Below are 27,702 nucleotides of genomic sequence, written 5' to 3'. Positions count from 1 at the left end.
CTGAAGGTATAATCTACCCATCAATCATAACGGGGTAGCAGGCCATTGACTTTCATGTAAACGCCATGGCTACACTCTTTGTCGGTTAGAGCTGTAGTCCACGAATGTTAAGGTATGCCGACGTTATTGACACTGCACGCTGTAGCTTCGTTTGTACTTGCAAGCGCGTTAAGCTCGTGGTCCACATGCAGGTGTCATCTGCGTACGCAGAGACCTAGACTGCACCTATGAGTTCTTTTACGAGTCCAATGAGAACAATATTAAACCAGGTTGGGCTCAGTTCGCCTCCTTGAAGTACCCTACTGTAGACGGAATGGTTCCTTGGTTTTGGTGAGAATCAAACAAGGGCTTCCGGGCTGCGAGGCGAGAACGCTTCTCCGACGCCACGGCGGCTGCACGGTTCTCGGTGACTAAAGGAGTGCCTAGTGCGTGCGTCATTGCACACGTGACGGCGCAGTCAATGGGGAGAAGGTGGCGCCGCATCATGAGCGTATAAAAGAAAAGTTCACGCAAAGCCTCCTCTGGGAGTTGTCTAAGTATGCGTGAGCATTGTGTAACTAGCTCATCTCCACGCAGCCCGGTGTCATTATCAGTGGTATGAAACCGTATCCGACCAGTATTTGTATACAAAAGAGAGCGCTGCGGCGACACGGACTGCTGTGGACGGTGGCGCAAAGGGAATTAATGAAGCAAGCAAACTACTGCAGCTGGCGGCGCCAGGTGGGGTGACGACCCTTCCATCATAATAGGTCGTTATCGCTCTTTAGCGCCCTATTCACCCCCCGTCAAACCATTAAGGACCGTCATAAAGCGTACTCCGGTGGCGGCTGCGCATGGCGCAGCCGCGTGGTCCGTATCTTGAAAGCGACCTGCGATGGGAAGAGTCGACTGCTGATAGCTTCGTGCGCTCGTGCTTCGTGTTCTCGCCGCGTAGTTCGCGTTGAAGCGAGAGGCAGCACGAAGGTGAATTCGCTCGCTGCTACGGGCCCTATGTTGAAAGCGATCACCTTACGTGAAGGACGGACGGATGGTTTTCCTCGTTGTGTAGGCATAGAAATGCTTACGAAATTAAAAAGCATTAATGTCCAATTGAACGGTGCTGAGCGGTACGTATACCTTCGAGTTATGAGCTCCTCGCAGGCAAGCGAGCGCGTTGAGATGCTTCGCGCGTTTTGATTTGGCGTTACCGAGGCGCAATTATATAACGCAGGCGAGAGGGCGCGCGGACAAACGCACAGAAAAAGCAATTTCACCGACGATTACGATACTCCCCTAATGCGAATTTGGAGCACAGCTGGGGAGGTATTCTGTAAGAGTCTACCTATTGGAAATGTCCATTTCGTCTGCTGTTTAAGTTATGATCGGCTGGGCTGCGCTACGCGTCCGCAGCAGCCAGGCGCCACAGCCAATCAGCACTTCAGCAGCAGACGAAATGGGCATGTCCACTAGGTGGACCCTTACAGAATACCTCCGCTGTTCAGGTCTTTTGAATTCGCGACATATTATGGCAAATAATATTATCCTGAAGGACAAGGTGCTCTCAGAGGCGGCGCTCAACCTCCGCTTGGGCAGCATTCTTTAGCAGCAACCGCAGACGAAGCCCTTTCACCGGTTGCGTCGCTCATGGTTCAGAAAGAAAGCGTGAAACGCGTGGCTCACGCGGGGCGCATTCTCTGGCGTCAGCGGCGCCGCAGGCGAAGTAGCGCATGCGCAGTGAGCCCGAAGCCTACGCCAGCGTTTTGTTTCCACGCTGACCGCATGCCTGGTCGTGCCGGCACTCCGCTTTCCTCCTGACTCTTTTTTATCAAATCCTCCTCCGCTTTCCGCCTCCTGGTTGCGCTGCATCCTCCTCTCCGCTTTCGTCCTCGCGTCTTTCGTCCTCCTCCTCCCCCCCCCCCCCCCCCCTCCGTTCCGTGTTCGCTTTCATGTTTCGCTGTGCTCGCTCTCTCGGTTACGCTGACGCTTGCCGCAGGAACGGGCGCCAAAGAGCTGCGCTCTAAAACATTCTACCAAAGCGACTATAATGCTTTCGCATTCCCACACGTAAGCAGTCGTAAGTGTCTCTGTCGACTTTTTTTTTTTTCGTGCTCTTGATGATCATCCACTAAACCCCCCACTCTGCAATTTTATAACTAAAATGAAAAAAGAAATGAAAAGTAAGACGTTAATTAATAAATTGGGAAATTCCTGTCTTATTGAATGGTGAGACCAATTTATCTGGCATTTTCGTTGAACAACGCTCATCTCTTTCTATATATATATATATATATATATATATATATATATATATATATATAAAGAGGCGAAATTGTACTCTTTACATAAGTAGCGATCCTTGATTGTTTCATATTTTGTTTCTTTTGGGCGCATTGCCGAATCTTGATATTCCATGCACTGCATACTTTTTTACCCTATTTTTGTTGTACGTTTTCTTTATTGTCAAATATTCTTCCAACTGAAATTGTGCTTATATGTAACACTATATTTGTAATCACTTTCGTGCGAGTTGTATGTCTGCTGTGCTCGTGGCGCCATAGGAGCTTGCATGCAGTCACGCGTTTATGATATTTGGCCTTGAGCTCTGGCGCCATGGCAATCGCGATGTCTCGTGTACCGTAAAGAAACTGTAAATGAAGCAGGAACTTAAAAACCAGTCGCATCACGCTTACCTGGCCATCGCCTTGACGTCGTAGGCGCCGATGATGAGCAAGCTTTGAGCAGGCACCGCAACGGACAGGAGTAGCGGCCACTGGGCGTCCTTCTTGAACTCCACGGACGCCGCCTGTGCATGAGCACGACACCGCGTACGGTATGCACTTTGGGCGTCCGAGATGAAGCTCCAAAACACTCGGGCGGACGCTGAAGCGGCTGGTCATTCGTGCCAGAAAATTTGTTCAATCTTAAATCGTGGAGCATTTAAGGGATAAGAAAAGAGTAGATTGGGTGAGGGAACAAACGCGAGTTAATGACATCTTAGTTGAAATCAAGAAAAAGAAATGTACATGGGCAGGACATGTAATGAGTAGGGAAGATAACCGATGGTCATTAGGGTTACGGACTGGATTCCAAAGGAAGGGAAGCGTAGCAGGGGGCGGCAGAAAGTTAGGTGGGCGGATGAGATTAAGAAGTTTGCAGGGACGACATGGCCACAATTAGTACATGACCGGAGTTGTTGGAGAAGTATGGGAGAGGCCTTTGCCCTGCCGTAGGCGTAACCAGGTTGATGATGATGATGATGATGATGATGATGATGAAATCGCGGAGCATCCTGCCGTAATGTGCGTGTGTATTTTTTTTTATTTGGTTACATTATAAAGGTTCGGTGGGGACATAATATAGACGGGGCGATATAATAAAAGGAAATACCACAGTAGCTTGTTGCAAATGACTAAGGAACGGCAAAGCGTAAAATAAAGGATCGCAATACAAGGCAATCTAGTAATAAATCAATTAAGCACTGCAGTTCACAGCAAGGTTTGTAGAGATTACACAAGCTGAATTGTGGCAGGCTTCGGCTGCAACGACTGTTGAGGCCGCACCGCCGCGAACATTCTTGCAAGTCGAATAAAACTGATTCTGTCAGGCGGTGAAACACGGCCTCTCAGTAGGAAAATTATGCGAACAGCTAGCAGGCCATTTCCAGTCGTTCGCTCCTGCAGCCCGTCGTCTCAGAATAACGTCGGCATTTTGCTGCCACAGCTGTGAGCTAGGTAGCCGTCTATGATACTATATATATGAGCCTGTGATACGACGATGCTTGGTTCGAGTGAAGGCAGCCAAGACTGCCGCGCGATGCAGCTGGTTATGCGACCTTGGCTGCCGAGCTGACTCTGTACGAGGCGCACCTTGAGCAGGCGCGCGAAGCGACTTCCATCCATCAGCTTGGGGAACTCCCAGTCGATGTCGAGTCCGTCCAAGCGGGCCGCCCGCAACGCTGATATCGCTGAGGCGATGAACCTGAGGAGTGCGTAGAACAGCAGTTGCCATAAGTTACGTAAGGGTTGCCATAAATTACAGCTATCAAGAGGTAGCTTACAGCTCCACTCCCTCATTCGCTCGTCGCTCGCTCGCTCGCTCGCTCACTCACTCACTCACTCACTCACTCACTCACTCACTCACTCACTCACTCACTCACTCACTCACTCACTCACTCACTCACTCACTCACTCACTCACTCACTCACTCACTCACTCACTCACTCACTCACTCACTCAATCAATCAATCAATCAATCAATCAATCAATCAATCAATCAATCAATCAATCAATCAATCAATCAATCAATCAATCAATCAATCAATCAATTGCTCGAAGCTCTATCTTTATCTTCAGTCCTTTTCACCTCCGTGTTCTAAAGAAAGTTACAATTGCATGCAGTGTCAGTAATGCAGTATTATTACACGAAGTTCAGTGGTTCTGCAGGCTAGACTGGGGATCTTGAACTTCCTTGCTTCTGCTTTTCTAAATCTGTGTGGAAACGCAATTGTATAGGCTCAAAATTTCGAACACAAAGCTCCCTTTCGTTTCTTCCGTTAAATTCAGGGGCTTGTCACAGTGAGCTCGGAGAAGTACGTCGCCCATATTATGTCTATACGTCACCTCCATCTGCTGTCGGCGCCGGACACCATAGTCTTGAAGTTGCTGTCGCCCCCTCCCCCTCCTATGGAGATCATGAGCTTGAGGTCCGGTCGACGCTTTCGCAGCGTGGCCAGAGATGCCAATGCCTGGGGTCCACCAAGCGCGTCCAGGTCGACGCTGCCATCTTCCGCGACGGTGCCGAAGCCCATGATCACATGGCTGCACAGGCGCACGTTTACCGAGGCGATGGGCAGCGCGTCAGACGAGTTGACCGGCGCTACCAGGTAGCAGACCTGTTGGAACGATCCTGCAAGACATCGACGTAGCCGATGCATCTTTAGTGCTTGGAGATATAGTTGAAACACTCGTAAGTTGGGACATTTTGCGATGACTCTTGCAGTTCTACAAGGACGATGATAAGGTTGACACTATCCTTAAGTTCGCACCTGACATAGCTTTAGGAACAATTGCGCTTGATTGCACTTTACCAAAAAGATTTTCATTGATGTACAGTTCACCACCAAATTTTACGGACTACGAGACCACGAGCCCCTACTAGGATATGAGAACATTATGATGCGCAGTTTGACTGGATACTTTTGCAGGCTGCTCGGAAATTCGACCTTTTCTGAGATTCCGTGGTCAGCGAACTTTCATGGTCGACTGCACAAGGAGAGAGTGAAAATAAGTGTGCTGCGTGGTGCCACCCTCACCGGAGGTTGTTCTGAAGCCACACTACACTGACACATCTTGCCTTCACTGACATATCAAGCCTGCACTGACATATCTTTGGACAGTACTCGCTGTACCTTTCTCGGAACTTCTGGTCGTGGGCCAAGATAGGCCCACACCGGCAGCGTGCAGATACCATACGGACAACAGGATCGTGTATGTAGGACATAGGGTAGCGAAAGGAGAAGCCCGAAAGCTTTTCGGAAGCGTTGAAGTCACTTTTAAAATTTTGATTTCTTTCTCTTGGCTTTTCATCCAGCACATCTAGTTCCACTTGAATCTTAATGCAAAATATATGGTGTCATCTGGATTCCTGTTGACGCGTACAGCCTTCGTAAAAAGGTCACTGCACGCGTGCCCGAACCTGTCGTGTTTAGAGTGCATACTGTACCACCACAGAAGTTTCGCGGCTTCCAAATCCCAGAGGGTGAGAGGGGCAGTGTTCTTTGCTATCTTGAGCTTAGAAGCATCAGTCGTGCTGCAGGAGCCCTGCCACAGTGCACGGCGGCGACAAGTATCGTTACTAGCGGAATGGCTTTGAAGCTCTTTGACAAAGACCGTACATGTGGCTGTTAATACGGGAGCATTCACAGCTCTTGTTGGTGCCGCACGAAAGCGGTTTAAAGCTTGGGACCACAAGAGCCAGCGACGAGGTAGTCTTTAAGAATCAAAGCGTCAAGACGGCAGTTCTCCCATGCCATCGGAAAACGCGTGGTCAGGATAAAGACGTTGCCGGGCGGACTCACGTGCTGAATGCCAGAGGCAGCAGGTCCACACGGCGGCCAGAGCCCATTGCAGGGCCGTCTGTGGTGCCGGCAGCAGCTCCATGACGGCGGTCGCCAGCCCGGCTGCCGCCTCTCACGGTCTCGGTGGCGGGCGAAGCGAGGCTGCGCAGATGGAAATAAAAGGCGGGGCGGCCCTCTGTTTGCCCGCTGCACCACTTATGCGGTGAGCGTCCGGTGCCAACGACAGAAGATACGGAGAGAGCTACAGGTTGCTGGACGGCGAAAAGAAAACGCCAAGACGCGGAACCACCAGCCAGCCATCGTCCCGGCAAGAATGCGACAAAAACGCGAGAGAAGGCAGTGCAGGCAACACGTGTGCGCGGCAGCAGCAGTTGCAGGTGGGAAGCCCTTGTCGAAGGAACGGGAGTAATAGGTCTCCCAGCATCGGAGGCGGAGATGGCGGCGCACAAGTGGTTACGCAGACACAAAAAGCAGAGAGAAAAGAACTGCAGACGAGAAACGACGGCTGGCTGTCAACGAGCGATCGACGCTTTCTTCGTTCCTTTTCGTAAAAGGACTCGGTTATTCGGGGTCGCGCCGCCCCGTCTGTGGCTGCGGAGGAATGACGCATTCGCCGAGAGAGATCGGGCGAAATTACGCGCCGATGCATTGCGGGGTCGGAAAGCAAATAGTGGAGCGGCTGCGCGAAGACAAACTGACCGTCAAACGATATATAGCGGCGTCTCGCGAGATTTGCACTGCGCTCGGTAAACGTGCATCCCTGTGTGCGCAGTGGGCGCGCGCGCGTAAGAGCGTGTCTGTGTGTTCGTGACCGCCACCGCACAGGTGCGCCGCCGTGATTAGGGGGTAGCGTGCACTTGAAATGTATTGCCGCAGCAGCGTGACTGCTCTTGCTTGCCGTGATGTGAAGCGCGATATTAGCTAATGTTCAGATCGCTCACCGAAACAATTTCGCCACTGAAATTTGTGTAAAGCCACGACACATTTACTGCGCAAGAGCGATGCAACAGAATTATTGAAGTGTGTTGCCAAATTTTCACCGGATGAACGTATTTAAAATGAGACAGACTTTCTGTGTTGTTTTCATGCCGAAATTCCGCACTCGCATATATTGAACCAAGTGTCGGAAAAAAAAAAAAAAAAAGAAATCGGCGGATCCCACACACTGTGGGAATCGATGCATACGCGAAGCTTTCTGTGCTGTTTGCTTTGACTGGCGATAACTAGCTGTGATATTGGTAGCGAATATGTAATTTCTTCAGCGTTTAGTCCAGCACGAGAGGGGTGAGTTAACGTGAAACGTTACCTTGCGTGCACCACTACTGTTTGTCTGCGTAGTCCACAGAACACACAGGGAGACAGACGTGTTTGCTTGAGGCGTTATTATGCGTCATTGTTCGTAATGTCGGGGAGGGCTGATCATTATCATCGCCTCACATGTCACATCGCATCGTGACAGAAGTGTTAAACTTTAGTTGAATGATGGGTCTGTACGTAATTCAATTAATATAATTGCATGTGTGCATTCTACACATACATTCGCGGTCTGCACCACGTTTCACTGCGTATCGAAGACGCTCCTGTTCCGCGCGACGCTTCTTTCAGGCTTTGGTGTCTTCGACGCTGATTGCACGCTTTGTAGCCATTTTGCTGGAGCATGTTTACGTGCTCCTTCTGCATACGTGGCCAGCACGCTGTTGAGACGCCAACTGCAAGCGCTCTCTCCAGGCTATGGACGATTTTAATGTTTACGCTATCACAGCTCAACATGCGACCTCCGCAGCCCATTTTACAGCGAAGCTGTTTATGGCTAGGGTTCCGTGCATTTTTCTTTTGCATATGCAAAAACTGTGGGCCGATCCCGAAGATAGTGCAATACCGGGTCGACATACGACGGAGGTGAAGTAGGCTTCAAGCACTCAGCCAACTTGCAAAAATAAGTTATGTTGGACCCAAATGCAACCCGTATCAGATATAAGAACTCATACTGCACTTTGACCCGCTTCGGCCGTTTCTACGTTCGCACCGCCCTCTCTTTGTCGGCGTTCCAAGCGCTCGCGTCTCTCCCTTCCTTTCCTTCCACTCTCCCGTCGTGGCGGTTCCGCTGTCCTCGCGAATGCATATAAAAATCACGGTAAATGAGTCCGTACCTATGTGCCAAATTCTGTGTCACCTCTGTGTCGTATACTAAACAGCTTCGCTGGCCATCCACCTTCACAGAGTGAAATGGCTCATGATTTTTTGTCGCATAGTAAAACAGGGCCAGTACGTGTCATACGCACAAATCGTGCAACGCTGCCACGGCGGGGCCAGCCGGGATGCGCGGAGGCGAGCGCCATCTCGTGGTGTTGCAAGAAACCCAGCAGTACGCGCGGCAAAATCATCACAGCAGCAGTGCCCGAATAGTCGGGAGAAGAGGCAAAGAATGCTTCGCTTTAAAAGAAAAAGAATGAAGAAATGATAACATAACATTTTGAACACTAATCAAAGGAGCTTTAACGTGCGGCAGGTGTATTACGATAAAATGTGCATTCACCAGTGACGATGGATTTTTCAGAGTCAATGGTCGCAGATTTTGCAAGCATTGCAATGAGCTGGAGTGCGAATACAGGTTGTTTTCGTTTCATGGACGTTTTCGTTGAACAACGCTCTTTGATTTCGAATAAAAGCCTTGTCCAGTTATTTGCACCCTTGGCAGGCTTTATGCCAATCAGTTGAATTTGATTTGATTAGCTTCGGCCGCAAAATAAAAGCGCCTCACAGGTCCTGAGTGACTGTAATCAAGGCCGGATTAAGGGGGATGGGCGCCCTGGGCCCATGTAGCCCCGCTCCCTCTCCCTTCCTCCTCTTGACAGTTCCCCCACCCCACTGGTACATTACTGAAATATACCCCAGGCTTCATTTCAGGTGCGGTAAATTAAGAAAGAACAAAGCGTAATCAATGTGATTGGTGCGACAGTAATGCGTTAACATTAGTTTTACAGCACACAGAACGCAAACGTAGCCAGTAGCGCGGCTATCGGAATACGCGACACGTGTCCGTCCCATGGCTGAACACCGAGCGTCAGGGAACGTCCACGTCGGCCGAGCGCACGTGGCCGAGCACCAACTGTGCCGGGCAGCTGTGCTGGGCATTCCAGCGCACTGCGCTCGCCGCCTCCTTTCCTCTTTAATTGGCACCGTATCGCGAACACGAAAACGGGTTTTCGTTCGCATGACCGTTCTAATGATAGAAAAGCAGGCTGATCTATAGATTCATATATATCATAGATTCATAACCTTACTGTTACATTCAGTGCTCCGGCGGCGACTATTCAAAGTAAACACTCGTTAATGAGTTCATCGTCTAATAATGTCAGTTTCATTAACTTTTCTATGCTGCACTATTGGGGCACCTTGGGATAGCATAATTTAAGGTCTGGCTATACATAATCAATACCAAGAAAGCAACCGAGCAAAGCAAATCAAATCACAGAGTATCTGAAGGCTGAACAAATCTGCGCTTTTTTTCTACTTGCCCCGCTCTTCGCTCTCGAACTGTGAAAAACGTGGCTTTCACGAGCCTCTAGTGTGCGCGCGATTTTTTCGCCCATTTTTCTTTTTTTTTATCGCAAGCGATTATGTCGTGGCGGGTCTTCAATTCTGCTATACCATTATGCCCCAAAAGTTCATGATGAGAAGGTTGTTAAATTTAACCTAATCACTGATTGACTAGTTAACAAGTGTTTCCAATCCCTAGCGGGCACCGGTACAACCAATGAGCCCGTTTTTGTTAAAAAACTTGGTACAAGAAAAAAGATGGCATTATTATTATTATTATTATTATTATTATTATTATTATTATTATTATTATTATTACTATTATTATTACGAAAATTGCATCGATTACTGCTCGGATGTTCGGACCACTCGTGGCGCCGAGGGCATTATGGGAACTTTATGGGGATCAGCTTGGGTGAGTTTCGGTTTTGAAGGTCACGTGCTGCACGTAGCCACCGATATCTGCGCACTCCACTGCTGCCCCAGCTAGAAAGCAGTATTTTTCTGTTCTGAGCGACATGAAATGAAGAAAAAATAACATTACAACCTGAATTAAATGAGAATAACCACGTTGAAAAAAAGCGAGAAAGAGTAGCTGTATTAATCATCTCAAGTTAGGTTATGTAACTTCCTTTAATAATAATAATAATAATAATAATAATAATAATAATAATAATAATAATAATAATAATAATAATAATAATATCACGTGAAATGTTAAACTAGACTACGCGGGCAATGACACACTAAAAGTAGCACTCACGCAACAGCTGATGCAGGCCGTTGCCGCGGCGTCCACTCGTTTGGCGTGATAGGTGACGCACACTGACTCGAAACGCTAACCTGCAATATACAACCATTCATATATTTTAAAGGAGACTCCGAGCATTTAGAACTACTGCGCATGCGTACACATGTTGCCTAGGCCAATGAACGCGCTCGCTACGTGCAGTTGCTTTCAGTTTTGCCCAGCTTCGTCTCGCGGGGAACAGATGCATCGCTGCGTTTATGAGGGTTTCCGTTGCAGCGGTAATACCGCATAGACGCACACAATGGGTGCACTCGATCGCGCAAGAAGATGCATTTCTTTTCACCACTAGCAAGGATTGTCGTTGCAGCTTAAAAGAACAAGGAAAAAGAATTCTACACATATAGGTGGAAATTGTAAGTTCGACAGTTACGTACGTGGCATTTTCACACATCTGAAAAAAAAAATCGTGATTGTTCTTACACACTAAATTGCACAAAAGTATGCCCGGGTTTTCAGTGGCATACTTGTGGTACGGTAACAACAGGTTAATAGCTGGAAATATCGCTCATTCTGAAGCGCATTGCAAGCGGCGTCGGCAAAATGCGGCTAGAACAAACATAAAACCAGCAACAGCAACAAAAACCAACAGCTGAATGAAGGTCCCAGTGGCGTGCAAGCGGCAGTCACTTGAAAGAAATTTTCTTGCAGGATTGTAAGGATTCGGGAAAAGAAAAAATGTTCACGTGTTTGCACCGTGTACAGGCGGGTAAGGCTGTTGGCAAGGCGGGTAAAGGAGAGCGCGACCACTATGCACGGGCTTTTACGGTGGTCTGGGGAAGAGGTGACCAAACTACGTCAGAGACCTGCGGTCAGAGACCTGCCACAAGTGCCGCGAAAATTGGTCATCCGCATAAATTGATGTCTCCCTTCCCCCCCGTAGTCCCCCTCGTCCGGGGCTAAACACTCGCCGAAACGACAGAAATAAGCGCCGCGTGGTCGGCAGCTAGTTCTTCCATCGGATGGGCACTTTCGCTGCCTTCAGAACGAACGCACACGAATGGCGTATTGCCCTTTCCCCCTTGCGAGTGCGGGGTCAAGGTTTGGAGATTAGACCGGAATTCCAGTCTTTCCAACAGCATCGCTTTGTTGTCGTTAAAATTTGGAACAGAAAGAGCGAAGAAATGCGAAAAAGGGAGAAGAAAGCCGCAGCGGAAACGAGGCAACAGAGACTGCAGTGCTTGACCCAAGGCACCCGCGATAGCAAGAATTTTCTGCATAGTTCTGTTTGGCCTTTATCAGTGGCACGCGCACGTGCTCTGTCGAGGTAAACACGGGATACCATGGCTTTAGCCCCGCCGGCTTGTCGTTCGCATGAGTTGCATCTTTTGGATGCCGAAAATAACCTGTCTTATTCTTTTTTTTCTTTTCCTTCTCTTTCGACGGGGCGAAGGCGGAGGTTTGTGGGTCTGGTAAGAGAGCTAGTCGATTAGGCAGCATTTCGGGCTTTTCGCCTTGGAAATAAAATCCACCATTTGGTCGCTTTCTTCAATGCCGAAATGAGCGCTTGACAAGTGCTTGGGATATTTGTGCGTCGTGTATTATTACCCACTATAAATTAAAGTTGTAAATATTCCTGTATTATGACGCGAATATATGTCACGAGCATGGAAATCCTTTCCTCCTGAGAACGAGCGTCCCGTGGAACTTTCGTTGTTGTTTTTGTTTTCGTAAGCGCTCTGCTGTATTCGTAGTTGTATATTTTATTTATTAGGTACTACCACCTGCCTTCTGTAAATCATGGCAAGTGTGCGTACAGCAGATAAAAACAGGATGAATACACAATATTGATGCCGATGGCATGAAAAAAAAAAGTGAGCGACCTCAAATTCATTATAGGCACACAGGTGTCAAATGCTGTGGTATAAAGCGCAAGGAAAAAAAAAATACAATAGAAAATCTAAAAGAATCTGCTCGAAAGGTATGTTTCACTGAACAATTCCGCAAGTACAAAATAATGGGAAAAGCACACGTGGCAGAACAATGCCCCAGAAAGAAGAAGAAAAAGATAAAGGGGCTACAAAATATTCACAGTCGCTTAGGTATCCAGCATTCAAATTCACCTTAATCCACTTTAATTCACCTCTGTTCTCTTCGCCTAATTCACTTTACTCCACCTTAAGTAACCTTACTCTAACTTGTTCTAACTTTAATTCACTTTACTTCGCTGTAGTTGACCGTAATTCACATTATTACCCATAATTACAAACTAATTAACGTTGTTATACCTGTTACTATCTTCTGTATTACTACTGAGGTCATACAAGATACTGACGACGCCACCACCTCCCCATTGGTTGTGCCGTCACGCCCACAACGACGCCCACACTAGGCCACACGTCTTCTCAGCCAGATGGCTGCGACGTGACGTGTGCAGTGACACATACCCTAGCTCAACTTTAGTCAACCAGAACCGTGGAGCCGCCATCGCGTCGGGAAAGCGCGCTATATCTCGCAACCGCGGGGAACAGGTTCGATTCCCTACCGAGACTGAAATGAACCAAATTTTCTTTTCAAAGGAATTAATTTTCTTTCTTTACAGGAACCCCTCTGAGAAATGTGGCGTCAATCCGAACATTTTTCGACGTGTCTTTTTACTCATAGCGCCGTCGCCCATTTTTGTATCATCGCTTGGTCACGCCAGATTTTCTGCCTCATGGGACGTATAACGCTTTCGCATTACACGTCGCACTCTCAGTTAAAGTTTTTGTGCAGATGCTATAGAACACACTCCGTGTTGAATGGACATCACAGACAAAACTGTAGGGCAGAAATGAATACATTGACTGAGTCAAGCTCAGCGACTTCACGTGGAAGCGCGTTCTATTCATCTATGACTTGGGCTGGGATAGAAAATTAAAAAGATCGCCGCCCAAGCACTGCGTACAGATGGTTAACCAGCGAAGCTGAAATGTGCGGCCCCGGTGTTTGATAGGCTACCGGATTCTCGGTACACGGTTGCTGCTTGCGCTCGGCTGGACGAGCCTGTTCTTGTGCCCGGGCTGCAACGTCAACACGACGTAGACGAGCTCGTTCCCGGTTCCGCTCGCGGCGTTGCTGATCGAAAGCTGCCTGCTCCTCAGGAGCACGTATGACGCCTGGCCTTATCCATTTCGGAGCAGGAGAGAAACTGCTACGCGCGCGCTTGGCTGCGACGGAGCGCCATGACGTGTGGCGCAGCCAATCGCGCGCCTGTCTTTCTCTCTTTCTTTCTGCACGCGCATGGCGTTGTGCCGGAGGAGATTTCGGAGTACAGGCGGTACAGGCGGCAGATGGACGAACGGACGGACGAATCGGCTAGCCATATACAGCTTCGCTGTAAAATAGTATGGCTTTAGTTTTCGTCTTGCCCCGTTTCAACCTCGTCTGTTAAGATACATAGAGCTGCGCCATTTAATTTGCTGTTTGCTATATTGTGCGCTTCTTTTCCGAATTGACAGCCCATGCTCCCCTGCGTGTTCATCCGCGCAGCGCTCTGTGTGGCCCACACGTACTCGTTCGCGCTTAGCGGGATTTGACATACGACGCCCGTGGCACATTTCACGAAAGTTTCGGCATGCTTTATTCCGCAACCGCTTCGCTGGACTCCTTCTTCGCTGATCATGTGGTATAACTTGCTCGTTCATTGCGTTGCATGTAAAGGATGTAAGCCACTGTTCAAGAACATTAAGATTCTAGGAACGAGCAACAACAAAATAGCCCGTGAGCTTTTAGAAGCTTTTTTACACCAAGGAAAAGGGCGATGGTGACACTTCTGTTACCTAGTGTTATGCGGAAAACAATTTTCTGCGCAGCTCTTGTTGACATGAGGCAGGCTTGATTTGCCATCTCCCCTTCCTCTGCCCGTAATTTTTTTTTTTTTTTTGGCACGTGTGAACACTGCGTTATATGCAGCTTCGAAACGAGTAAAACCAGTTGATAGTTTGCTCTGTTTCCGTCTACCTTCTTTCTTTTCTTGTGTTCGTCCTTTTGTGCGCTAAACTCTTCCCAAACATACCCATGCACCAACTCGCCCAGCAAGAAGTTTTACCGTGCATTAAGTGAACGTTAAAGAACACTAGGTGGTCAAAATTAATCCGCAGTCCCCCATTATCGCAGGCCTCATAACTAGGTCGTGATTTTGCACGTAAACCCACAGAATTTACATTTATTGCCAGTGCTCCTTTCTCAGTAGTCGGGAAACATTGCTGCGCCTTCGAGATTGTGTATGAATAATAACCAATCACATTTAACTGCCACCCTTGTTGCTCGCATTATCGGTGCCATGATAACCGAGAGCAGAGCGTTATTTCATTGACAGTCAATCTTGATAAAGTTTCTGACGATGGTTTTAGACTTCTTTTCACGCATTTTTGTTCCCCAAACGACATGAAATAAAGGATAATTTTCCTTTACCCAACGAGGCAAATGCAGTATAAATCTACGAATTTTCTGGTCGATTTAGTGCCGGTCAAGTTTACTCATTATGAGTATTGTGGAGTTGAGTCTTGTAGTGGGGGTATATTGGCGCGTGCTGTATGGAGCACTTGCAGCAAATTGTCTGGTACTTCGACGGCACAAAAATAGTTCTAGAAGAGTAAACAGGTTTCCTGTGGAGTAAGTGTTGCACTTACCCCACCAAGATCCCTTTATTTTTTGGATTGCTAAGTCCCGTTGGTAGAAGACAGGTCACTTACACTGCGTAAACATCCGTGTATATTTCAAGTTTGCTGAAGTCGGCAGCACGAGGACTGAGAGCAAAGGTATAGCTCGGACTAAGTGCTGGTAGGTTTCCTCACACTTACTGCTCCAGACAAAAGGTACGTCATTATGAGTAAGTATGCTGAAAGATCGGCTCTTCGCAGCGTAATCTATAATAATTAACATGTGAAAGTCACGGGCGAGCCCGTCGAAGATTCTTAGAGAATGAAAATCGTAAAGTTTCACGAGATTATTAGTTCTCTGCAAGAGTTATTTCGTAGTTTTGGTCTCACCATCAAATACTATCGCTAGAAGGACGCCATTCTTCCGGGGAAAAAAGAAAAATACTTACTTTTTCTGCTGTTGATTTTCAATTTGGTCAGCTCAAGGCTTCCAAGACACATGAGGTGCTTCGGGTGGTTCTCTCTTGTGCGAGAATAAACTATAATAGGGTGAATCTGGACATTTCGAAACTTTCCAAGGAAATCACTGAGCACACTATTCATCACGTTCTGGAACAATGATCCAGAGTTTTTCAAACGGATTGGCAAACAGCTCTACTGGTGCACGTCAAATGGTGCCACAAATACAGTGCACTGTTCTTGCTGTTCTTGTAGTAGCACTTGTCAATAACCTTTACAAAGGTTTAGTCTTAAGAGAAAGTGACATCCTCCAGTTTCACTTATTATGTCCCAATCTTCTGGCATTAAAAAGGGCAGCAAGTCAGTTTATGTATTTATCCGCCTAATAGTCTCTTCACTGGCGAAAAGAACCATCTCCTTCTGAAACGATAGTGATAGGGAAGACAAGCGTCGACGTAGATCAACTAGCTGATATCGTACTAGCATCTAACATCTGTAATTCACATTTCAGCCACAGCTTGTTATCGTGGGGAAGACTGTACAGCTTCTTTCGGACAACTGCCGTGTCACAAAGCTTGAACGGCATCTCAAACGCAGCCGCTACCGGTTGGTACGTTCCGATGCAGGTTAGTTGCGGGAATTTCATTGTTACGTCCTTCGCACTAAGGACATCCCGAAGGGGCGTGGTGTTACCTCGAGTATGGGGAAGCATTGAGTCCGTAGTCACTTCATCCTGCCAAGAGACAATCGTTTTAGAACGCTTCATGTCGGGAGCTGAGAGGACGAAGATCAAATCAACGTCGTTCGTGACACAAGAACTTCCACTTCAAAATTATGTCCGTCAAACGTCCGCCTTTTAGCGTCATCGAATTTTGCAGAATCCTGAATTTTACGTCGTAACTGCGGTCAATTAGTGCCTGTAATTCCCAAACGTAACTCGCACGACAATGGTCTTGGTGCTCAATACTCACCGAGGCTTCAGTGTCGACTAGTATCTCCACCTTCTTCCCATCCGCAACCACCCGAGTTGATATATAATATTGGACTTGACAAGATGCACTATTTCAAATTATTCGGAAGAAGTAAAGTCACAGTAAATACCTTCTGGTTCTGTTTGACAGGTTTCCCTGCGATGCATAGTCACTTCAGTCGCAGACGGTTGAAAGTCGTCCGCGGTATGTTGTGGTTGTCTCCGTGGTTCTTGACTCAAGCCATGATTTATCAGCGGCACGAGCGTATAGATTCTGGAATATCTGGATCAGAGATATACTGTAATCTGGTCTTAAGAAAAGCCTTGTCTTAAAAAGAAAAAAAGTCAAGCAGTCTTTTTTGTGGGAAAGTCAGAGCTGCAGCTTATCACTGAGCTAGATTTTCGCTTAAAGTGGCTGAGAAGGCCTCTCTGCTCGCTCCGTGGATAATTCGCTCGACTGAGGAATCGCAAGTCGAACCATCTTTTGGCAATTCCTGACAAAAAAACTCTTCAAGTTCACTGATGACGTCCACTGATTTCTCGTGCCATACTGGACGCTGACAAATTCCACCATATTGTCGAATTCGTCATCTCAGCTCTGCTTAACCCGGAGCAGGCCCAGATGGCTGCTGCGGCCTCTCTGATTGGCTCGAAATGCCGCCATTATTAAGTTTGACAATATAGCACCAAGGGTGTTTCATCCAAGTTTTATACGAGGAATGAAAAAAATAAGAAAAATAATAAAGAACAAAAGAAATAAAGAAGGAGAGAAAGAAAGCTGCTGTGCCTTTTGCGGATGTAACCGACGCAATAGTGCTATCTTCACGAGAAAATCGGCTTATTGTTCGCAATGGGTCCAATTAAGTAATCAGCATGGTTAACTAATTAGATACATACGTTGGAGTGCATTGAGAAATACCCCGGTGGTTTACTTCCACGAACGCTGTGGTTTTGTTTTCCCGACCTACAAAAGAGCGTGCGAGATTTTCAAGAAAGCACCGCCTGACTAGCTAGGAAAGAAACCAGACGTTATGGTTACACTTAAATCTAACCGTGAGCCCAGGGAGGCCAACTTGGGTGACACAACTACAGCTGTGCCAGACGCGTGCCAGGCCTGTGAAGTGGCGCGCAACGGAAAAAAAAAAAAACGATCACTGTGGCACGTGGACAGAATGCATGAAAAGGCCACAGCCACCTCGACCGATTCACGATAACTGTGTTGATTTGGAATAACGTAACAATTATATGAAATTTAATAAATAAGTAAATATACTGGAATATTACGTGCCAAAACAAAGATTCGATTATGAGGCACACCGTATAGCAGAGAACTCCTGATAAATTTTGACCGCCAGTGGTTCCTTAACGTGCACTTATATCTCAGCACACGGGCGTCTTTTTTTGCATTTCACCCTCACCTGAATGCAGCCACCTTGGGCGAAGCTCAATACGTGGCCATGTGACTTCGAGCTACCGGGCAAACGCGGCAGGTCAATTCTATTTCGATCCTTTTGCGTTATTGTGCTTCGCCAGTGGTCTGCGCGGCGCTACGCCTGCGTTACCGCTAAGATTGGCTGGTTGGGAGTGGCGGATCGTAGGCGAATCTCGACAACAATGCCGGCCTTGATCTACATTTTTTTCAGATAACTTGTCTGGAGAAATGATGCGGCTGCGGCGATAGAGTGATAAAGAACATCTGGCGAAGCTTGAGGCTGTATCAGCTGGTATTACTATTTTTGCTATGGACACGCTGCGGAAAGGTCGAGATGAATGCGTGACCAACGTGGCTGTGTATGGCGATGCATACGATGATGTGACTGTCATGGTTATGACGTTACAGCCATCGTTTTGTCGGCCTAATCATACGTTTGGTCTGTGCGCGGAGCAGAGATTGTTAACTACAACTTTTTTTTTTAGGACTCTGAATGTCTCTGCAACCAAGCGCGTAGTCACGTAGCGTCTTTTTGTAATTTCGCGCGTTTTTTTTTTATTTGGCAAGAAAAGTAGATGTGACTTTATGAAAGAACATCGAGGCGGCGCTTCCTAAAGTGCTGTGCAGTTTTTTCCATTAAAGACGTCACGTTGAAATCTTGGGCTATCTAATTTGTTTATCTCGAAGTTTACAAATCTATGAGGAAGAGAGCGTTTCACATTCACGCTTTAATACGCAATAAAATAAAATGGAAGTGGGCAGAAAAAAAAAGAAAAAGTATTGCGTCTAGTCAAACCGCCATTTTTTATCCTGATCCAACGGAATTTACACGCCAATTTCTGTTTCTGAAGAGCGTCATCAATTACCAAACGCTGCTCTTAAATTACAACGTTTATCATATCGTTACTTGACCCTCCGTATAAAGTATACACATCACCAAGCAGAACATCTAGACTGGTTGACTTCTACGACTTTAGCTGTACCACCGTGCACATTCTTTCCTTTTTTTTTCATTTTATTTTAACAGACAGGTGTGCCACAATACCAAGCACCATGAACTCAGTTGTATACTTTCATTCATTTGAAGGGACACCTCGCTTGCATTTGAATTGCAATAGCGTAGAGAATCAAATAGCCTGTTTTTCCCCGGCCGCGTAACTTGTACCAGCTTACCACTCCTAATTTTTGTTGAGTTGATTATTTCCTCGATGCAGCGATCTTTTGATGTATTCAGATTAATAGCTTACGAAGCCGAGCTTGCACAACTCCAAGCAAAGTTATTGAGTCCTGAAAGGCGTGCTGTACAATATTGCAGACAATCAATCAATCAATCAATCAATCAATCAATCAATCAATCAATCAATCAATCAATCAATCAATCAATCAATCAATCAATCAATCAATCAATCAATCAATCGACAGACAGACAGGCAGACATAGATAGATAGATAGATAGATAGATAGATAGATAGATAGATAGATAGATAGATAGATAGATAGATAGATAGATAGATAGATAGATAGATAGATAGATAGATAGATAGATAGATCCCTTTGCTTGCCTGTGCCTTTCTTTTTCTGTTAGTAGAGTCTGCACGGTGATGATTGCCAACTAATAGAATGTCAGAATTCGATATTTTTTTAGATTTTAGGCATACTGAAACAATAAACAAAAGGAGATCAGAACTCGATGTTTTGCTTTGGTACGTTTTAACTATCTATTTGCGCAGCACGTTAAAATAAAAGCTCATTCAAGTCATTTCAGCGCGGTTTAAAAGTTGTCTAATCAGAAGGTTTCTGCTTATCACCATTTATCCGATTAGAGGAGTCGAGGTCGGGCCCGAGATAACCTTTTCTTTTAAGGATGACTGCAAATTGTTGATTCACGTGCCATTGTCCGTTCCACTGTTTGGATGATCATTATTTAAGTCCCGAAGCTACGCATGGTCTGTAAGCGACGCCGCAGCTCGAAATCATTTTATGATTTACACCGACAAAACAATATATATATTATGAGAAGGGTCGCATATCCTCGATCAATCACTTTCGAGGATGTCGACTTCAGTGCACGTTGACAGGCTAAGCTAGTTGAAGAGGATGCAATTAAAGGAGTCGCACATCCATTAGTGTTATTTTAACGCCGCATAGTTTTCGCATACAATGGTAGGATGCCATATAGCTCCACAAAGGCGTAGATATTATATACGTGGATGAAAGTTACGCCCGCAAAGGCGAAAGTATCCCCGAAAGTTAGACCTCCGTTAATGCTTGTCTGGCCATACATCTATACCGTGCTGCTTTCGATGGCTAAAAGTAACCACTGAAACGGCACAAGACGCGCAAAACACACACATGCGCGCACAACTCTTGGTTGGAAACAGCCACACTGCGTTCTAACAGGTACTTCGACTCTCCTTCCGTTTTATCTAAAGAAATTGACTTGCATGGGTATACCCGCCTAATGACGAAAAAATTGGCCCGCACGCTTTCACGCCCGATTTAAACTGTTATCGGCATGCCGGAGCAACAACGAGGCGCTTCCCCCGTATAGATGGTAATGCACGCAGTGCACATGCTTATTTCCAGTACGCCTCGTAGATACATACATGCCTGGCAGGCGGTGCTGGCCGTCGTCGACTTCGTCTCACCGACGCTCCACAGGTTTAACGGCGAGGCCACCACCTCGTGCGGCGAACGCGCGCGGCGCGCATTGCACTTTCATCCCCGTGCGCACCGAACGCGCCAGCGGCGACGACGACGACAGCTACGGCGCGAGCTTGGCGCGTGCTCGTTCCACTGTACGCGTGCGCCGAGCGGCTGATCCAGATGACCCGCCAGCCGTGACACGGTGCCGCCGCCGCGCGCTCCGAAACCGCGAGCCACCACCAAGCCGATCGCGGCCCAAGCGGCTATATAGGAGCCGAAAAGTGCACTCTTCCTTGTGCGTGCCTGCTTTTTCCGTTGTCTCTATAATCAGTCCGCTCCCCTGGTTGCGCGGTTCCAGTTTGGCTGCTTTCGCCGTTTCGCGCGACGGTGTACCCCTTTGCCGACACACGCCGGCATCGTGCGCGCTCGGGTACCGCATTTCCTTTCGCTTTTTGGGATGAGCGAAAGTAGAGCGGGGTACGGATCAGAGAGCAAATTAATTAGTAGCGGCGCGCATTTCCCAGAGACGCATATACATTTTGCTTAATCCTTCGTTCACTGTCTATATTTGACTAAGTTGACTCCGTAGATTCTTCCCGATTCCATTAGTCGTTGTAGTGTAGCAACGCGGCACCATAGTTCACTCCTACTTCCTCCGAGCCTCGTCCTCCTACTCTCCCGAGAATTTCATGCTTCCCCTCTCCTACAAAAATATGGATTTACGCAGCGATGGGGCGTAATACAGCGTTCAGGCGTAAAATTATTTTTTTTTTTCTCTACACCGAATCACTTGAGATGGAGAAGTTCCGTGGTCGGGAATCTCCATCTCCAGTTTTGTAAGCTGATTCTTTTGCCGTCAGTGCTCAGTGTGTAGGAAGTATTTGTGCGGACGATTAAACGACTTTTCGTTTTACAGCGATACCTGATATGGGCTCACTCCCCTGGTTGTTTTAATGTATGTCGATGACTTCGCTGGAATCGCAAATTTCCTTGTGAGAAAATCACAAAGAAGCATTCTCACTGTGCTGCGAGGATTAGAACTTACCACCAGCATATAGGCAGCCGAGTATTCTACATTTTAGTCACTCTGCCAGTACTACAGCAGTATATAATACTGATACTGGAGAGCGCGATTGCTTCAGTATAGCTGCCACGATTGGTGAATGCCCGCTCAACATCTGCGTACGAGAAAGAACTGGCGTCCGTGACTTATGTTCGAGCACGTCTCCTTCCCAGTTGCGGAGGCTGTCCTAAATTGTCTTTTTCTAAATGCAATCCCAATTATTGAGCCCATTTGCGTCGTCTTCATTATTATTAGTTGTAACAACTTTATATATCCTTTTTAAAAGGAAAGGGCCAGCTGGGTAGAGAGTCGGAGGAGTCTACTCAAGGTAGTCCTCATTAGTCTTCTTCTTGCTATCGTGATATTTTCTCATGGCAAGGAAAGTCTCCGCAAAACAAATCTTTGGACCAATCCACGATTCGATCCCTGCTTCGTGACATATGAGAACTCGTTGTACTTAATTATCGTCGTTGTCGCGCCGTCGTCGTGTCTCGTCACTGTCGTCGTGTCTCGTCACTGTCGTCGTTATGTCGACTTCCTCGATGACGTCATTTTGTTTTCGGTGACACCCGAGAGTCTCATTTGAGTGGACGCCTACATATATGTTTTTACAGCGAAGCTGTTAAGGGCTGCTTTCCCCACTATCGTGTCCGCGTGTAGAGAGAGAGAGAGAGAGAGAGAGAGAGAGAGAGAGAGAGAACATTTATTTGGACCATCGAGGTCGTTGCTTTTGAGGTCGAGTGGATGGTGTCCTCATTCCAGGACTCCACTGGCCATGGCTGCCGTGTAGAAAAATATCCCGAAGATAGTGCAATGCCCGGCCGAGCCACGGTGGAGGTGCAGTCCGTCATTAATGGGTCCAGATAAACAACTTCGCTGGTCATCCTTCTTCATAGAGTGGAAGGGCTCCGAGTTTTTTTTTTTTTAAATACTTCTACCAATCCTTGTGCCTTTCACTGTAGCGGGAGTATATACTCGGCCTGTCCTGGCTTATAGATATCACGCCGGCCACAGATCCTCCGCTCTGCGGTGCACGTTTTCGCTCCACGGACTTGGACCGACAGTTCTTTCACAACTACACAGTATACCGTTAAGTAATCTTTCATACATACAGATATCTCTTCAGTCACTGGTTTCTTCACGTCGTCGCGGCGATCTCCTTTCTCGAATCTTTCTACAAGCTCGCGTATGGCTGACCGCCGAGCTCCCTGACGTCTTCTTATGTTTGTTTTCTTATGCTCGTTTTCATTTGCGTGCTTTGCTTCTCCTGTTCCTGTGGCCCTTTGTGTTCTTCCATCTCTCTCGCTCTCTCGGTCGTGTTGTTCGTAACGCGACTTTATGTCGGTTTGCCGTACACCTCTCTGCCACCTCGTTGATGTCTCTCTCTTTTTTTTTCTTCTCTGTCACCACTTCTTTTCTCCCCGCTCCTTCGTCCGTGCCCTAGCTCGTTTCCCCAGTTCTCCTCGTCGCGTACGCGTTCTCCCGAGTATTCCGGCCTAATCATTTCTCCACTCCTGCAGAGGTGTTTCTCTTCGTTTATACGTTCTCCCAGTAGGTGAACCGTGAAACTTCAACGAGGCGAAAGAAAGCCCGGTGTTCTCTCGATATTACGCGTTCAGAAAAACAAGCCATATGGAAACGCACAGCTGTTTATAGCTCCGGGCTAAGTGGTGTCTTGACTTCGTAGGGCAAGCAACGCAATGACAGGATGACACAGACATTGTATCTCTCTTCCTATACTTTATACTGTTTATTGCATCGTGACCACAGCGAACGGCATGCAGTGGTTTATCACAGCGTGTTTGTGATAGCACGTAAGACGTAAGCTAGTTAGGAAATTGGGTAACGGTAGCTACCAGGTTTGACGTAGTAATATATACAGCTGAAAAGAGAGGGAAGGAACTCCTTCCGCTTGTGCGAAGAGCCGCAAGTGTGTGTGATTCACGTTCAGCAAAAGAAACCACGGGTCTCGTAATGGAGCAGGCGTTTTCTTGCAGATTTATTGCAGAGATGACGCGCACCGCTATATAGGCGCTCTAGCCGACAAGATCCTCGCCGTCATACCCGCGCTACGCAGCTGGTGTTCTAGATCGCAAGCGCGTGAACCACCGAGAGCGCTGCCCTCAAAACGAACCGAACAAACATTGGTGACCTGTGTGAAATATGCAAAGAGAAAAACATAGAAATGACGCGACCTTACGAGAAAAAAAAAAAAAAAAAGAGTCCTACGCTAAAGTCACCGTAACAGGTGGTGCGTGTTCTATACTGAGCTCTGAGTTTTGTTTTTAACTCACGTTTCAGGAGGAAAGTGGGAGTACGTGCCCGATTGTGCAGCTCTAAGTCGCTGCTGCCCTCCTGACATCTTTGGTGGTCTCTTGTCGCAAGACGCTGCATATTGAAGAAGCAGTGCATTTTGCCATCGCGTGAGTGTTTACAGAAATACGCAAAAGTTTAAGGGACATGGTTTCTATAACAAATGTTGCTATAGTTAGGTCGTTGCGCTAATAATTTATCACAGGTGTCACATGGTGTACTTTCGATCGCGATCGAGCTCAATTGGGATCGAATTTCTCTACCATGATTGGCTCGCTTCTACAGATTGCGAAGGAACAAATCGCGATCAAGGAATTCGATTCCATTCATGCTCTCTCGCGATCGAAAGTGTATCGTGTGACCCCCGTATAATAGGTCGTAAAAACTACTACAGATCAAAACTTTGAATTTGAAACTATGTGCACAGGCGTCGTCGGAATTCATCTTTTTCGCAAATCTCGTTTTTGCAGCCGACTGCCTGCCTTGTGGCTGCGAGGGTGCATTCATAATTAAGCGAATGCATATTTATAGCCATTTATTACTGCCTATATAGTTTCTTAGCATAATATTATTTGCACATGTGTACACGCAATTTCGCTGTTTAGAGCTTCGGTTCGAATCTTTTGCCACCGTCACATCTCTGCCGTCCCATTGCCGTGGGTTTAAATGGTGTGTATGCAACATCGGCATCGTGAGAAATTTTTTTCTACCGCATTTCGGGGAACGTCGCACATACGGCGACGAAGTCCCTCGAGTTTCGCATTACGTCCGTTCTGGCTGCAGCATTCACGTGAAGCGCGTAAAAACCGCGCTCTTCCGCGCGAGAAAGTCTGGCGGGCCCACGCGGGCTCATGTGTAGTTGTACTTGTGGTTGATCATTCGCTGCAGCCCCCGGTCCGAGGAGGCGTCCGTGCAGTAGATGGCCATCAGGACGCCCACCGTGGTGAGCGCCGAGCCGACGGCCGAGCTGAGGAGCATGACTGAGCCCGTGCGCAGCACGATGATGCCCACCGCGCCGAACATGATGGTCGCCGTGCCGCTCAGCACCAGCACCCAGATGACCACGTTGCGCGCCACTTCCACCACGTCCGTGGAACGACAGCGCCGGCCTCCTGCGTGCGGCCCGCGTGTGCAAGAAAAAGACAGAAGGCTATGAGCGTTAAGTGTGAACAGCGCAGCGGCAATGGCTACCGCCGATACAGTATATACTTGAGAATAAGATCTTCAAGGGCTAGTTAGCTTATGATTTTAGTAGGGATTCACCGCGTTAAAGAAAAAAATAAGAAATAGAAAAGAAAAGAATAAAGAAAGATGAAGAAAAGAGAGACGCAACACAAGAAGCCACGTCGAAACTACCTTTTCAGTAAGATGAACTGGTAGCCCGCGCTTGCCCAGTGTCTATCCGTCTTTGTGTAGTGTAGCTTTCTTTGCGTTAGTGCAGAAATGCCCTGCTATAACCGATCCTATACGTGCGCACATCGTACAGCAACTACAAACCTTGTCACCGACAGCACAACGGCGGAAGTTTTGGTGCCCACCTTGTTCACAACGCAGGAATGTCACCGCTGAAACAGCTTAAGTACTCTTGAATATGCGACGAAATGGCTTCGCATACATACAGATTGGATGGATTGTCGTCCATTTTGTTAACGCTCTATCTTCAAGATGCTCATTCTGTTAAGGGTCTGTCTGCAAGACGCTCGCACCGTCCCGGTCTATGTATGGTGTGTCCATAGATTGGCATGATGCAAGCTTCATTGTCCTGTGTACCGTATACCATGCACAGATTACAAACACGTCTACATCGGTGAAACCGGAAATCTAAATAGACGTTAAAACGGCATCAGAATGACGTCGAGAAGAAATGCATATCAAAAAAGCGCCTTAGCGGAGCACGTGGAGGAATCTGGACCATTATAGACACACCATAGATTGAGACGGCGCAAGATTCCCAGTGACCGACCAAACTCGGTGATCACGACTTCATCTCGAATCAATCATCATTCGAACTACACTGAAAACACCATTAACCGATTGGAAGACGATCTTTACTCCATCTATGGCAACAAGGTGCTCGTACGGGTACCAAAACGTCAATTGCGTCGTTGTGTGATCAGTGTTAAGACCTGAAATCCATATTATGAATTTACTTGGCCAGATAAGCGTGTCAGACCTTTCACTGCATCCATACACGGACAAAGCTTGGGAAATATCCAGGAACACTGCGATGTTGTGGGGCTTGCTGCATTGCTGTATGAATCGTATGCATTGATGTTGACACGAAAATGAAGGAGGAGGTGACTGACCGGTCTGAGGAATAACCATTTACCATGACCTTCGACGCGCCTAGTCTTTTTTTTTTTTTTCTGAAAGGCTAAAAATGTAATACAGATGCTCAGCCGATATCAATTTAAGCAAATTCTTTTCAATGGCATGCTTAATGTCGCGGGAGCTCTCTTATCGTGTAACATTGTCCATTTTCAGAACTGAGGTTAAACAGCGCGAAAAAAGACGAGGATACAAGGAAACAAATACCTCGTCTTTTCTCGCGATGTTTAACCTCAGTTCTAAGTATGAACCAACTAACCCTCATCAAGATCTTACTAACATTGTCCAAAGCAGGCTGCAAGTCTGTGCACGTAAATAACCGCGATTTAACTCTTCCAAACAACTTACCGACCACAGACACTCAGAAAGCTTTCCTAGTCTAACGACGACTTCTAATTTCACAGCACGTGCAGGCCAGTTCATCGCGATAATAAAGGGGGCTATATATTGCCAAGCCACTGGCAGTTCGCGAATTGCGCTTTCCTCAGAAAATCTTTACGAATCTGCAGTGCTCTATGGGACTACGGTCGGATCTCTCCGCCAGCTCCACGTTACTCCTCTGCGCGAACGAAAAGAAACGCAGTGCTAGTCGATGCGCGCGCGCGAGTGAGACGCACCGCCGACAAACATGTCGCTGGTCCGCAGCTTTCCCGCGGGACACCTGAGCTCGGAGAGGGACAACTTGGCGCACGCGGCGTGATCCTCGAGCCTGGCGAGAAGCAGGTCGTCCTCGTAGTCGTCGGTGCGCGACGACGAGCTGACTCGCACGCGGCGCCGCTTCTGCTGGCGACATGCGCTGGGCCGCAGGCGGTCCAGCTGACACCGGACGCGGCTCTCCGACGACGCGGGCGGCCCCTCTAGGCGCCGAAGCGAGGCGGTGCCTCCGGGCAGGCAGCTGCTTGAAGCGCGATCCCTGCGGTGCGGTTGTTGTGGTTAGGATGGATAGTTGGGCGTGTTGGTTAAGCGTGATCTGAAGTGAAGGCGCGACAACGACGGTGGACGAAGAGGGAACACACACATACACACACAGGGCGTCCTGTGTGTGTGCGTTTCCCTCTTCGTCCACCGTCGTTGTCGCGCCTTCACTTATGATCAAGGTTGTCATCGCTTCTATCGATCCACGAAACACCCTCCCATACTCGCGGACAAACTTCTGTCGCAATGAAGGCACGGCTACGGGGGCAAAACGCATGCAAGTAAGAGCGCTTCTGAAAGAATTTCCGCATTTTCATAAGCGTTGGCTTAAGCTTGGGAAGAGAAGACTTAAACAACTTATTCACAACAGCTAAATAAGACGAAATAGATCATTGAGTGTTACATTAGACTTATTTCTACTGCTTTTCTCTTCCGCGTTTTGGTAGTGCGAAACGATCGCGCGTGGAATCTATGCTGATTCAGTATCTGTTCCACGAAACCATAAGCGCTCTGCCGGAATACTTGGCGCGATGGCACACGTGTAGAAGCTCCGCCCCTCTAGCTTTCCCTTTATTGCCACAGAAAGTTGC

At 47.5% G+C, this 27,702-nt stretch overlaps 2 protein-coding genes across 4 annotated transcripts in view; both read right to left on the bottom strand.

The window, feature by feature from the left end:
* The window catches only part of LOC126541910 (chitotriosidase-1-like), a 30,361-nt gene extending 9,707 nt beyond the window's left edge, over positions 1 to 20,654 (bottom strand). For 2 of the 3 annotated variants that reach the window (XM_055077006.2, XM_050188874.3), the window contains exons 1-6: positions 20,454 to 20,654; positions 10,359 to 10,438; positions 6,056 to 6,196; positions 4,599 to 4,884; positions 3,846 to 3,957; positions 2,670 to 2,782 (exon numbers count right to left, since the gene is read on the bottom strand). In XM_055077006.2, coding sequence (XP_054932981.1) covers positions 2,670 to 2,782; positions 3,846 to 3,957; positions 4,599 to 4,884; positions 6,056 to 6,137 — 593 coding nt within the window. In that variant the 5' untranslated portion in view covers positions 6,138 to 6,196; positions 10,359 to 10,438; positions 20,454 to 20,654. Of the gene's footprint in view, positions 1 to 2,669; positions 2,783 to 3,845; positions 3,958 to 4,598; positions 4,885 to 6,055; positions 6,197 to 10,358; positions 10,749 to 20,453 lie in introns of those variants that run through there. The other variant, XM_050188873.3, reaches the window with a different exon arrangement.
* Positions 20,655 to 22,122: 1,468 nt separating this feature from the next.
* LOC126541909 (uncharacterized) overlaps positions 22,123 to 27,702 on the bottom strand; it is a 162,657-nt gene continuing 157,077 nt past the window's right edge. The window contains exons 6-7 of the mRNA XM_050188872.3: positions 26,815 to 27,110; positions 22,123 to 24,981 (exon numbers count right to left, since the gene is read on the bottom strand). Of these exons, the coding sequence (XP_050044829.3) occupies positions 24,719 to 24,981; positions 26,815 to 27,110 (559 nt within the window). The 3' untranslated portion in view covers positions 22,123 to 24,718. The remainder of the gene's footprint in view (positions 24,982 to 26,814; positions 27,111 to 27,702) is intronic.

The sequence above is a fragment of the Dermacentor andersoni genome, chromosome 2 (assembly GCF_023375885.2).
Source record: "Dermacentor andersoni chromosome 2, qqDerAnde1_hic_scaffold, whole genome shotgun sequence".
Classification (NCBI taxonomy): domain Eukaryota; kingdom Metazoa; phylum Arthropoda; class Arachnida; order Ixodida; family Ixodidae; genus Dermacentor; species Dermacentor andersoni.
Note: the sequence above shows the minus strand (reverse complement) of the source record. Positions and strands in the feature narration are given on the sequence as shown.